The 14723-nt window shown below is 43.5% G+C and overlaps 1 protein-coding gene across 4 annotated transcripts in view; it reads right to left on the bottom strand.

Moving 5' to 3' along the window:
- The window catches only part of LOC120030175 (EH domain-binding protein 1-like protein 1), a 64522-nt gene that overhangs the window by 34274 nt on the left and 15525 nt on the right, over positions 1–14723 (bottom strand). For 2 of the 4 annotated variants that reach the window (XM_038975521.1, XM_038975518.1), the window contains exons 6-9: positions 12444–12592; positions 10214–10273; positions 9038–9292; positions 75–134 (exon numbers count right to left, since the gene is read on the bottom strand). In XM_038975521.1, the coding sequence (XP_038831449.1) occupies positions 75–134; positions 9038–9292; positions 10214–10273; positions 12444–12592 (524 nt within the window). The remainder of the gene's footprint in view (positions 1–74; positions 135–9037; positions 9293–10213; positions 10274–12443; positions 12593–14723) is intronic. The other 2 variants (XM_038975519.1, XM_038975520.1) reach the window with 2 other exon arrangements.

Below are 14723 nucleotides of genomic sequence, written 5' to 3' on the forward strand. Positions count from 1 at the left end.
GTTAGGATTTGGCCCTGTGTATAGATTTAGGGATGTTCCTAAAAGGCATTGTGGTTGCTTAAGGTCCTACTCACCGGGAGTTGTGGCAGTGGTGTATTCCTCCTCTGTCAGAGTGCTCAACTGCCTCTGAAACTCTAGAAGGGAAAAGACAGGACATGGTTAGACCTGATTATCTTAACGGGAGAGTTAGCCTGGCATCCAGCTTGGCACCCGTGACGTGCCAAGCTGGCAATGAATGAAGGAAACACATTTAATGCTAACATAACATTCGTACAATCAATAACAATTAGCAAGAGACCGTTACAACCAAAACAACTCGATAGGTGCCAAGTGTTCGCATGTGACGATTGACAAGGGAATACATGTTATCATCATAGCATTCTATCATGAATGTCCCCATTATTAAACATGAGGACTTTGTCAGTGAACACCTTTCTGTTTGTCGCCTCAGGTTGTATACCTGTCTCTTGGGGAGCAGTGACTGGTGCTGGGAGGGGGGCAGTGGGGACTTGAGTCTGAGAGCCAGCAGCGAGCACAGGAGAAGGAACAGGATAGGGGGTGAGAGGAGAGGGTGAGTGGGGGAGCTCCAGAGGAGGGGAGACCAGCCTCTTCAAATTGGGGTGGACCATGGTGGGAACCACCTGGCGCATCCATTCTGCAGTCTGGAGCGCAGCAGGGGGGACTGAGGTTGACAGTGAGAAAGAGAGAGAAAAGATAGGACACAGGGAAGACAAGGGGGGGGGGGGGGAGAAGGGAGGAAAGAGGAAAGAATTTGATTCACAAGCGTTTCAACCAGTTGGGATCTAAGTACAATTTTGTAGACTGGTTAGACAAGCATTTGTCTAATGTCCATGCTTTGGGCTGAATCTCACTGAGATCTGTACCTGACTGGGAGACAGTGGCAGAAGCAGGATCGGCAGCACACGGCGAAGCGCCGATAGCATGACGGGAGGGACCAGGGGCAGGGTCATAACATTGGGCAGCGGTAGGGTCAGAAGCAGTAGGAAGCCCAGGGGTGGGAACAGTGGGATCAGAGGAAAGATCAGGGGTAGAGGATAGGGAAGGGTCAGGGGTGGCGGTTGGGGCAGGGGCTGGGTAGATGGGAGTAGATGAGGAAGAATCAGAGACGATGGCAGGCGCAGAAGCAGGGGTGAGGACAGGAGCATCAGAGCCAGAGGAGGTTACGAGAGGGGGGGATGAGGACACAAGAGTGCGGTAAGGTGCTCCAATTGGGTCAGATGCGTAATCAGGGGTGGGGAGAGAGGAGGATGCAGGAGACGAGGCTAGCACAGGGGGGGGTAAGGGGAGAGGAGACTGCAACATGGAAGAATGGGACACATCAAGGGAGAATGACATGTAGGAATCAAGCTGAGAGAAAGCAGGATTACATGGTGTCTCCATGGACCACTTTGTCTGCTCTAGAGGCACAGGCTCCACTGGGTCAGGGGGAGAGGGGTGCAGAAATTTGGGGGAGAGGGCCGGCTGGGCCAGAGGGGCCTGGGATTTTGGCGGTCTCCATTCACTCTGCCAGGGCACTGTGAGGGAGGGATGAGAAGGGGTAGAATGGAGGGAGGGAGAGGAAACAAGGGATTAAAATAAGGCACAAGTTTGAGAGAAAGAGGGACAGGAGAGAGGAGATGAGGGAGAAATAGAGGGATGGTATGTGGGTGGTTAGAAAAGATATTGGAATAGAAAGGGTATTCAGATTGGAATAAAGAGAGGGAGAGAGAAAGGGAGAGAAAACAGTCAACAGAATAATCCCTACGTTGTCTGATATACAGTAGTAACATACGTAGTGATGTGGGAAACCCTACTGCACATGATATAGGCTACATGCAATGTTCCCTCTAAGTTGCGCACTGGACTGCAGCCCAGAAGAAATATCAGCCTGCCCAGAGAAGGACGAGATTGAACTTCACTCAACCTTCTAGTTTTCCCCTTTAGTTAACAATATCAACGTTTCGCTCAACTGTGGGAATTATGATCGAATCAAATAGTTGTTTTTTGTTTGTCTGTTACATTGAAAGTGTCAATGTAACAAACAAACAAAAAAACTATGCAAAACTAACTGCAAGAGATTTTATCGTAGGCAGAACGCATTGGAGTAGGATTCTATTGTATTGACAGGCACGACTCAGGCACGTATTCTACACAGACTGGTGCACCATAACCAATCATAGCTGCAGTAGGCCATTCACTTTGAACTGGACTGTGTTTACAGCATGAGCGGTAGCGAGTAGATGTGCTTGTTTTGAGATCAAAGCGAGAGCTGCATGTTCACATTTTGTTTATATTCCTTGCTAGTTAGTGAGTTGTTAGCCCAGTTACAGTGCCTTGCAAAAGTATTCATCCCCCTTGACGTTTTTCCTATTTTGTTGCATTACAACCTGTCATTTAAATTGATTTTATTTGGATTTCATGTAATGGACATACACTAAATAGTCCAAATTGGTGAAGTGAAATGAAAAAAAGTACTTGTTTCAAAAAACTCTCAATAATTTTTTTTTTTAAATTGGTGCGTGCATATGTATTCACCCCCTTTGCTATGAAGCCCCTAAATAAGATCTGGTGCAACCAATTACCTTCAGAAGTCACATAATTAGTTAAATAAAGTCCACCTGTGTGCAATCTAAGTGTCACATGATCTGTCACATGATCTCAGTGTATATATACACCTGTTCTGAAAGGCCCCAGAGTCTGCAACACCACTAAGCAAGGGGCACCACCAAGCAAGCAGCACCATGAAGACCAAGGAGCTCTCCAAACAGGTCAGGGACAAAGTTGTGGAGAAGTACAGATCAGGGTTGGGTTGTAAAAATATATCTGAAACTTTGAACATCCCACCGAGTACCATTAAATGCATTATTAAAAAATGGAAAGAATATGGCACCACAACAAACCTGCCAAGAGAGGGCCGCCCACAAAAACTCACAGACCAGGCAAGGAGGGCATTAATCAGAGAGGCAACAAAGAGACCAAAGATAACACTGAAGGAGCTACAAAGCTCCACAGCGGAGATTGGAGTATCTGTCCATACGACCACTTTAAGCCGTACACTCCACAGAGCTGGCCTTTACGGAAGAGTGGCCAGAAAAAAGCCATTGCTTAAAGAAAAAAAATAAGCAAACACGTTTGGTGTTCGCCAAAAGAAATGTGGGAGACTCCCCAAACATATGGAAGAAGGTACTCTGGTCAGAAGAAACTCAAATGTAGCTTTTTGGCCATCAAGGAAAATGCTATGTCTGGCGCAAACCCAACACCTCTTATCACCCCGAGAACACCATCCCCACAGTGAAGCATGTGGTGGCAGCATCATGCTGTGGGGATGTTTTTCATCGGCAGGGACTGGGAAACTGGTCAGAACTGGTCAGAAGGAATGATGGCTGGCGCTAAATACAGGGAAATTGTTGAGGGAAACCTGTTTCAGTCCTCCAGAGATTTGAGACTGGGACGGAGGTTCACTTTCCAGCAGGACAATGACCCTAAGCATACTGCTAAAGCAACACTTGAGTGGTTTAAGTGGAAACATTTAAATGTCTTGGAATAGCCTAGTCAAAGGCCAGACCTCAATCCAGTTGAGAATCTGTGGCATGACTTAAAGATTTGTCACGACTTCCGCCAAAGTTTGTCCCTCTCCTTGTTCGGGCGGCGTTCGGCGGTCGACGTCACCGACCTTCTAGCCATCACCGATCCACTTTTCATTTTCCATTGATTTTGTCTTGTCTTACATCACACCTGGTTCCAATTCCATCAATTACATGTTGTGTATTTAACCCTCTGTTCCCCCCCCATGTCCTTGTCCTTAGTTGTTTTTTGTATTGCCTGTGCACGGTATGCTGGTATTAACAAGTTTTTGTTTGACCCTTTTATTTGGTATTATTCTGATGACGGTGGTTTATGGTTATTAAACACAACCGCTGTAAATCAGTTTCCGCTCTCCTGCGCCTGACTTCTCTGCCGCCAGTAGCATCGCATTACAAGATTGATGTACACCAGCGGAGCCCATCCAACTTGAAGGAGCTGGAGCAGTTTTGCCTTGAAGAATGGGCAAAAGATGTGCCAAGCTTATAGAGACATACCTCAAGAGACTTGCAGCTGTAATTGCTGCAAAGGGTGGCTCTACAAAGTATTGATTTTGGGGGGGGGGGGGGGTGAATAGTTATGCACGCTCAAGTTCTCATTTTTTTGTCTTATTTCTTGTTTGTTTCACAATAAAAAAATATTTTGCATCTTCAAAGTGGTAGACATGTTGTGTGAATCAAATGATACAAACCCCCCAAAAATCTATTTTAATTCCAGGTTGTAAGGCAACATATAGGAAAAATGCCAAGGGGGGTGAATACTTTCGCAAGCCACTGTATAGCAAATTTCTAGTCAACAATGGGGGAGTGGTTGCTTCCTACAAAAGCACAAAATATGTGCATTTCTAGCCATCTTTGAAAAGCGAGTCAGGTAAAGAGCTTTTTTATGCTTTAAAGATGCAATTTGGCCCCCTTAAGAATATAGTTGAATAGCCCTTCTAAGGATAGCCTTTCCACTCCCTATTTAATCTTGCTCTTGTGACTGACTGGTTTAGAACCAGGTCTCCTGCATGTCATAAGACTGTGTTAGCCCCTGGTTCGAACCCAGTCAGTCACAAAAGCAATATTAAATAGGGAGTGGAAAGGGTATCCTTAGAAGGGCTATTCAACTATTCAGCCAAATTGCTGTTTTTGTGACACTCCTGTCTGACATGTCCTGCATGGCCTGTGATCCTCATAGATGGGAACAGAAGGTAGGTCCAAGTTAAATAAAGGTTCAATAAAATAATGAAATAATTCAAATAAATGTTCCATAGAGTCTAAGCTTTCAGGAATGGGGTCCTAATAGCTTATAGCTAGAGCCAAATTCATAGGAAGAAAACCAATTCAGAAACTGCCAAAAACTTCTGGTTACCAGAGAGAGCGTTTGATTCTATCTGTGCTCCTCCACATTTCCTGGCTGGCAAAGTACCAGGATGTTGTCTCTGGTTTTGAATCTGAACTGAATTTGAAAACTGGAGAAGTTAAATACATGAAACTTTGATAAACTTGAAATTATAGTTTTTAAACTTGATACACAGACAATGAATGAAATATCTTCCATATTGAAACTGAATATATAAATATTGAATTTGAATATTCAATTAAATTGTAATTGAATTTTTTTACTGAATTAAATATGCATTCAATTCAGTTTCAAATCAGGAAATACGAGTCCAATTTATGAATTAAATGACAAATTCATGCATTACATGCATTACAAAATTCATGCATTACAAATTCAAAAATATTACATTTAAATTCAATATCCTAATACAAATTCAAAATGTTGGAATTTAAATATAATTTCTGTTGGCACTGAAATCACTCCATATGCTTTGCCTTGTGCCTGTGTCGTACCTGTCTCGGGGGCTGAGGGCAGGCTGGTAGGCCTAGTGAGGGCAGAGCCCGGCTCTGCCAGGGAGGTGATGTATGCTTTGGGCCGACAGGGGACAGGGAGGGGCTGGGAAGTAGGAGGGGAGGTGCCGAAAGTGGTGGAAGAGAAGGAGGAGGATGAGAAGGAGGGGACGCTCTGGGGTCTCCAAGCACTGGTGCGAGCAGCAGCATAGGTGGCTGAGAGAAGAGGAGGATGGAAAGAAGAATGTGGAGGTAGAGAAGATGAAAGGAAAGAGGATGGTGATGAACAGCTACTACAGACAAAAGAGAACTTACAGAATCAAAGACAAATTGCATCCATGCAGTAAATTGAAATGAAGGACAAATGCCTTGAAACTATCCCATAAATTTTTGTGCATGCAGTACCTGTCTGTGGAATATCAGAGAAAGAGGGAGGTGGAAAGACAGATGGGGCAGAGGGTGAAGAGGAGAGAGGAGAGGTGGAAGAGGAGGAAGGCCCAGTGAAGGAGGCTGAGAGGGGTCTTGATGGAGAGAAGGTGGGGAGACCAGGGGCCACATGGCCCTCAGCAAGACTGGCAGGTTCAAGGGCCGGGTCAGTCTGGAAGCCACAGGGCCTCCGGCCTACAGATATGGGCACTGAGAGAAAACGGTAGAGGAGAGAGTAGAGGAGGAAGAAAGAGAGGAGTGAAGGAAAAGGGAGAGGGCAGACAGTGAGAAACAGAAAGCATAGTAAAGAGGGGTTGAGAAATTAGAATCAAGCTTGACCAGTGCAGAGAGTAGAACAATTGTGTCATTCAGCATGGCTTAATGTAAAAAAAAAAAACGTTTTTTTTTAAAGTACATGCTTTCTCTTGAAACTGGCCTGAGTAAACTAAACTACTCCACAACTAAACAGCCCTATTAACTGTGATCTCACTTCCCTAGCAACAGTCATGGACCAATGCCAGAAACCATAAATACAGTATGACACCGCTTTGATGAAGAAATTCACTGCGAGCTAAGGCAGTTGCTATGGAAATGAAGCAATTGCCTCTGGCAATCTCTGCAATAAACATTTAACGCCTGGCATTTCAGTCAGTGGAGAAAATAATTATTCAAGACCCCTGTGTGTCTAGAGACTCAAGGTAATTCAGGACATTCAGTTCATTCCTCAAGGAATGTGTCGACATGTTTTTCCCAATCTTGCCATAGCTTTACTGATGTAAACAGCAGGGGGTGCTTCAGACCATAGAAAGATAGAGTCAGGTCCAAAATGTTTGGCACCCTTGATAAAGATGAGCAAAGAAGATTGTAAATAATGAATAATACAAATACTGAGATATATATATGCTCAAAACAATGGGAAATTAATATTATTTTATACTAAAACAATTGCTCAGAGAAAGAGAGTTTGTTTGACAAGTAATTAACTTTTTTTCCTAAAAAAGATAAGGGTCAAAATGATTGGCAGCCCTGTTTTCAATACATTTCTATAGACGGGTTGGTCAAAAGCGACGCGTACGCATCTCTGGGGCAAAACAGATGGGGTTGTCTTAGACTCTTGACAACATATAAACTATATTTCTGTCACACCCTGATCTGTTTCACCTGTCTTTGTGCTTGTCTCCACCCCCCTCCAGGTGTCGCCCGACTTCCCCATTATCCCCAGTGTACTTATACCTGTGTTCTCTGTTTGTCTGTTGCCAGTTCGTTTAGTTTTTCGTCAAGCCAACCAGTGTTTTTTTCCCGTGCCCCCGCCTGTCTCTAGTTCCTGTTTTCTAGCTTTCCCAGTCTTTTACCATTCTGCCTGCCTTGACCCTGAGCCTGCCTGTCATTTTGTACCTTGTTATACCACCCTGAATTACTGACCTCTGCCTGCCCTGAGCCTGCCTGCCGTTCTGTACCTTTCAGACTCTGCTCTGGACTACTGACCTCTGCCTGCCTTTGACCCGTCGTTTGCCTGCCCCCCTGTTTTTGTAATAAACTTTTGTTACTTTGAAACTGTCTGCATCTGGGTCTTCTCCTGAGCCTTGACAATTTCATCTATATTCAATTATATTTTCACATTTTTTATGAAAACAAATACATTTGCACAACGAGCACTTGTTGTCTCTCAAATACATCGTTACAGTTGTTGGTTAGCTAGCGAATTTTTGCCATATTAGCATAGACATGAAAGCAGTCAAAACAAGACATGGTATCAAGAACAAGATACAATGACCTGAAGCGAGTCACCTACGATTCCCCATATGGCAGCTTCTTGTCATTGTTGCTATCTATTCACGCCTTCTGGCCACATCCATGCGCGCAACATTTTCGTGACGTTATCAGCCCCTCAAAAATGATGAAATTGAAGAATACATTGGAATACATTCAGAATCTTTCCAGATCCTTGATACTCTTTGTCTGTGCTTATGGACTGCCATCTTCAATTCAAAGAGCTCTAATTTCACGTCATCCAGCAAATGTAAACGCCTGGAGTTTGCTGAGTTCTGCATATGCAGAAAAGAACCCATTACATACTGTAAAATATGGTAGTGGCTCTTTGATGTTATGGGGCTATTTTGCTTCCACTGGTCCTGAGGCCCTTGTAAAGGTCAACGGCATCATGAACTTTACCCAGTACCAGGACATTTGGCTGAAAATGGATGTTCCAGGAAGACAATAACCCCAAGCACACATCAAAATCAACAAAGAAATGGTTCATTGAAACAGAAAACATTTTGCAATGGCCATCTAGGTCTCTGGACTTGAAAACCATTGAAAACCAGTGGTTTGAATTGAAGAAGGCAGTCCATAAACACCGGTGAAGGATATCAAGGCTCTGGAAAGGTTTTGTGTGGACGAATGGTCTAAGATCCCTTCCAATGTGGTCTCCCATCTCAAAACATTTGAGAAAAAGTCTCAGTGCAGTTATCCTCGCAAGGTGAGGTATTGAAAGGTATTGAAAACAGGGGTGCAAATCATTTTGACCCTTATCTTTTTTAGAAAAAAAAGCTTACTTGCTTTAAACAAAATCTCTTTCTCTGAGCAATTGTATTAGTATAAAATAATATAATTTCCCCAAAATTGAGAATAGAATATATCTCAGTATTTGTATTATTTATTTTATAGAGTCTTTTTTCCCCCATCTTTATCAAGGGTGCCAATAATTTTGGACCTGACTGTACATGGCATAACATGGTAATGGCCCCTTTACTGTGTTCACGTGAGACAGAATACCCAAACAACAAAACTCAGAATCAAACATTTGGGTATCCCTCGGCGGTATCCTTACCTTGAATAAAAGCTGCTATTTGACCTTTTACTTATTACAATAGGTGTAGTCTATGATTAAAGCTGTAATCCGTCCGTTTGTGATGTCACAACAACAAAGTAACTTCAAAACAACAGACAGTTTTTTTCCCCTCAGACGTCATTGCACGTGCGATAGAACAGCAGAGTATGTACTGCGATTCTCCCCCCCCCCACGATGCTGGATGCTCATCTCCTACGTTTCACCAACAAAACAAAACAAAACAATAACAAATGTGCTGCGGGCGAACAGTTGCGCTGTTTCACCTTATGCGGATTTCAGCCGGAAATCGATTTATTTCAGCTTTATCACTGTGATGTCTGTAAGTCAGTCAGTCTGCCAGTACCTGAGCCAGCAGCGGGCTGGAAGATTTTGGGCAGTGCAGGTGGGTGGGCGCGGACAAAGGCTGGCACTTGGTAGGCATAGGGGGAGGGTCGTGCCTGCTGAGCGGTGCCCGCGGGGCCAGTGGTGAGTCGGGAGCGGGCGGCAGGGGCGGGAGGCAGGGCGGAGGGGTCGAGGGGTACGGGCAGAGGGGGGCGTGACAGATGTGAGATGGTAGACACAGTGCCAGATGAGCTACTCCAATCCATCTTACTGGCAGCTGGGTGAGAGATGAGGACGTGGTGGGAGGGGAGGCGATGGGCAGAAAAAGGAGGAAGATGGAAAAGAGAGTAGGAGCAAAGGATAAAAGGGAGGACAGATGCAGGAGAGAACAGAATAGAATGGCAGGGAAAGTAGAGAGAGAAAGTGGTGTAGAAAAATGGACCAAAGAGATGAGAAGATAAGTGAGATTCAGTTGAGGAAGAGAAGAGAAGAGAGGAGGGGAAACAGAAGTGAAAACAGAAGGGAAGAGGAAGTGAGAAAAGGGAAGAGGGGAAGATTGAAAGAATATAAGCAATGGAGAGTGATAGTACTCGGATACTCATACCATACAGTCAAACTGTACAGTTGCTCGAATTACCGTTTCTTTCTTACTGTAACTCTTCATTATCAATGATTAAACCCTACTCCCATTTCTATGTGCCAGGGACAAGAATTCCTGGTTAGGCCCCAGCATTCAGTCCCACAGTTTAATTACAGTACATTTGATACTGTACATGAGAAGAATTTAAAAGAAAAAGCTCAGCTCCTATGGACACCTTAGGACTCCGTATTGTGTAACCATACATTTTAACATCTATCAGATTCCATCACTTCAAACAGTGATTTAAACGACTGGTCATTTGTTTGCTTAATTTACCCTTGCGGAGAGTATCTGATTAAATATGAGAATGTAATGAGGTATACAACTTCATTTGAAACCTAATTGGCTAATATCCATTCGGTTTAATAAATATGATTCATCAAACCATACAAATTATGTATATAGGTTGATGATCAATATTTAGACAAATGCTTATAAGCCATGAATATCATAATTTCAAATGAGGGATGGGATGTTATATAGAAGGAGAAGGGATAGGGGAAAAAGGCCAATCAGGATTCAGAGGAGGTGGGAGCAGGGGAGGAAACAGGAAGTTACCTGTGGCCTCTGGGTCAATCACAGGTCTCCATGCCTGATCACGTATTCTCCTTGTGGAAGCTTTCAAAGTAGAAGGAAGGAAGGAAGGAAGGAACATATTAAATTAAAGGAAAAGGAAAGAAAAGGAAGGAAATTCAATTGATATACTATGGAAAGGGAAGCTTGGCGTGGAAAGAGAGTTTCTTGGCATTCATACATTTGAAAGGGAAAATGTAGAACAGGGAAATTGGGCCACCGTAGTTGAGACATTGGTGTGAAGCTGGAGAGTGGAGCAACATGTTATGCCGGTGTATTGAGCAATGTTTTTAAACATAAATGCTTAAAATAGAATTGTCACACCTCATATGGCTGGCAATCATATGTGCAAAGTAAACATCTCCTATGACAGTTTTGTTTACCTGTTACTACAGTTGAAGTCGGAAGTTTACATACACTTATGTTGGAGTCATTAAAACTCGTTTTTCAACCACTCCACAAATTTCTTGTTAACAAACTATAGTTTTGGCAAGTCGGTTAGGACATCTACTTTGTGCATGACACTAGTAATTTTTCCAACAACTGTTTACAGACAGATTATTTCACTGTATCACAATTCCAGTGGGTCAGAAGTTTACATACACTAAATTGACTGTGCCTTTAAACAGCTTGGAAAAATCCAGAAAATGATGTCATGGCTTTAGAAGCTTCTGATAGGCTAATTGACATCTTTTGAGTCAATTGGAGGTGTACCTGTGGATGTATTTCAAGGCCTACCTTCAAACTCAGCGCCTCTTCGCTTGACATCATGAGAAAATCAAAGAAAAACAATTGGAGACCTCCACAAGTCTCGTTCATCCTTGGGAGAAATTTCCAAACACATGAAGGTACCACGTTCATCTGTACAAATAATAGTACACAAGTATAAACACCATGGGACCATGCAGCCGTCATACCGCTTCGGAAGGAGACGCGTTCTGTCTCCTAGAGATGAACGTACTTTGGTGTGAAAATTGCAAATCAATCCCAGAACAACAGCAAATGACCTTGTGAAGATGCTGGAGGAAACAGGTTCAAAAGTATCTATATCCACAGTAAAACAAGTCCTATATCGACATAACCTGAAAGGTCGCTCAGCAAGGAAGTAGCCACTTCTCCAAAACCGCCATAAAAAAGCCAGACTACGGTTTGCAACTGCACATGGGGACAAAGATCGTACTTTTTGGAGAAATGTCCTCTGGTCTGATGAAACAAAAATAGAACTGTTTGGCCATAATGACCATCGTTATGTTTGGAGGAAAAAGGGGAGGCTTGCAAGCCGAAGAACACCATCCCAACCGTGAAGCACTGGGGTGGCAGCATCATGTTGTGGGAGTGCTTTGCTGCAGGAGGGACTGGTGCACTTCACAAAATAGATGGCATCATGAGAATGGAAAATTAGGTGGATATATTGAAGCAACATCTCAAGACATCAGTCAGGAACTTAAAGCTTGGTCGCAAATGGGTCTTCCAAATGGACAGTGATCCCAAGCATACTTCCAAAGTTGTGGCAAAATGGCTTAAGGACAACAAAGTCAAGGTATTGGAGTGGCCATCACAAGGCCCTGACCTCAATCCCATAGAACATTTGTGGGTAGAACTGAAAAAGCGTGTGCGAGCAAGGAGGCCTACAAACCTGACTGTTACACCAGCTCTGTCAGTAGAAATGGGCCAAAATTCACCCAACTTATTGTGGGAAGCTTGTGGAAGACTACCTGAAACGTTTGACCCAAGTTAAACAATTTAAAGGCAATGCTACCAAATACTAATTGAGTGTATGTAAACTTCTGACCCACTTGGAATGTGATGAAATAAATAAAAGCTGAAATAAATAATTCTCTCTACTATTATTCTGACATTTCACATTATTAAAATAAAGTGGCGATCCTAACTGACCTAAGACAGGGAATTTTTACTCGGATTAAATGTCAGGAATTGTGAAAAACTGAGTTTAAATGTATTTGGTTAATGGTGTATTTAAACTTCTGACTTCAACTGTATATGCATCACTGTCAGATGAAGTGGATAAGTAGACTTGTGTTTTTTCATTGTGTATGCAAGATTAGTATATAGCTACTGTATTTATCAGCATGGCAGTATTCCAGACCAGAGCATTTTGAGTGTCTCTGTCTCTGACACATTTTCTCTAAGCCTAGACTAGATCTCGGAACATGAAAACACTGATGACTTGTGTAATGTCTGCTGAGACCACTACCTGTGACGGGAGTTGCGGCTCCCATGCTGGCTCCGATGCTGGCTCTTCTTCCGCCCTCTTCCTCGTCACTATCGTTGAAGTCATCCAGGTTGCCGATGTCACTCTGCTTCAGGCTCATCAGACTGGCCAGACTCTGCATGTCCTCATCTCTGTAGAGGAGAAAGGAAGCAACAAGCCTTATGACTCATCCCAAAAACAGTAATATTGTCTAAACGACAGTTTATGACTAATCATTGAACATCATCAACTCACTATACAGGTGTATACAGGTCAGTAATGGCCAACTCAAACGTTTATATACTGTACCTATCCACTACATACCTACTTGTATTGCACTGTGTGTTATTTAACTGTAAGCTTAGTTGAAAGAAAGTTGGCTCAAGGCTTTTTCAACTTTACATAATGTGGTAAACTGTTTAGTACAGGGTGGTTTGAGTAAGAAAACACACACACACACACACATACATACATATTTACATATTCATATACATATATATATACACAGTTGAAGTCGGAAGTTTACATAGACTTAGGTTGGAGTCATTAAAACTCGTTTTTCAAATTTTTTAATTTTTAATTTTTTTTCCCCTTTTCTCCCCAATTTTCGTGGTATCCAATCGCTAGTAATTACTATCTTGTCTCATCGCTACAACTCCCGTACGGGCTCGGGAGAGACGAAGGTCGAAAGCCACGCGTCCTCCGAAGCACAACCCAACCAAGCCGCACTGCTTCTTAACACAGCGCGCCTCCAACCCGGAAGCCAGCCGCACCAATGTGTCGGAGGAAACACCGTGCACCTGGCCCCCTTGGTTAGCGCGCACTGCGCCCGGCCCGCCACAGGAGTCGCTGGAGCGCGATGAGACAAGGATATCCCTACCGGCCAAACCCTCCCTAACCCGGACGACGCTAGCCCAATTGTGCGTCGCCCCACGGACCTCCCGGTCGCGGCCGGCTGCGACAGAGCCTGGGCGCGAACCCAGAGACTCTGGTGGCGCAGCTAGCACTGCGATGCAGTGCCCTAGACCACTGCGCCACCCGGGAGGCCCTTAAAACTCGTTTTTCACCCACTCCACAAATGTCTTGTTAACAAACTATAGTTTTGGTAAGTCGGTTAAGACATCTACTTTGTGCATGACACAAGTAATTTTTCCAACAATTGTTTACATACAGATTATTTCACTTATAATTCACTGTATCACAATTCCAGTGGGTCAGAAGTTTACGTACACTAAGTTGACTGTGCTTTAAACAGCTTGGAAAAATCCAGAAAATGATGTCATTGCTTTTGAAGCTTCTGATAGGAAAACTGACATCATTTGAGTCAATTGGAGGTGTACCTGTGGATGTATTTCAAGTAGAGGTCGACCGATTAATCGGAACGGCCGATTAATTAGGGCCGATTTCAAGTTTTCATAACAATCGGAAATCTGTATTTTTGGACACCGATTTGGCCGATGTTTTATTTTATTTTTAAGAATTACACCTTTATTTATCCTTTATTTAACTAGGCAAGTCAGTTAAGAACACATTCTTATTTTCAATGACGGCCTAGGAACGGTGGGTTAACTGCCTTGTTCAGGGGCAGAATGACAGATTTTTACCTTGTCAGCTCGGGGATTCAATCTTGCAACATTACAGTTAACTAGTCCAACGCTCTAACCACCTGATTACATTGCACTCCACGAGGAGACTGCCTGTTACGCGAATGCAGTAAGAAGCCAAGGTAAGTTGCTAGCTAGCATTAAACTTATCTTATAAAAAACAATCAATCAATCATAATCACTAGTTAACTACACATGGTTGATGATATTACTAGTTTATCTAGCGTGTCCTGCGTTGCATATAATCGATACGGTGCGTATTCGCGAAAAAGGACTGTCTTGCTCCAATGTGTACCTAACCATAAACATCAATGCCTTTCTTAAAATCAATACACATTACATTACATTTTAGTCATTTAGCAGATGCTCTTATCCAGAGCGACTTACAGTAGAGTGCATACATTTTATTACATTTTTACATACTGAGACAAGGATATCCCTACCGGCCAAACCCTCCCTAACCCGGACGACGCTATGCCAATTGTGCGTCGCCCCACGGACCTCCCGGTTGCGGCCGGCTGCGACAGAGCCTGGGCGCGAACTCAGCCCAGCCTGGGCGCGAACCCAGAGACTCTGGTGGCGCAGCTAGCACTGCGATGCAGTGCCCTAGACCACTGCGCCACCAGGGAGGCTAAATATATACACAAGTATATATTTTTAAACCTGCATATTTCGTTAA

Source organism: Salvelinus namaycush, chromosome 36 (assembly GCF_016432855.1).
Source record: "Salvelinus namaycush isolate Seneca chromosome 36, SaNama_1.0, whole genome shotgun sequence".
In the NCBI taxonomy this organism is placed as follows: domain Eukaryota; kingdom Metazoa; phylum Chordata; class Actinopteri; order Salmoniformes; family Salmonidae; genus Salvelinus; species Salvelinus namaycush.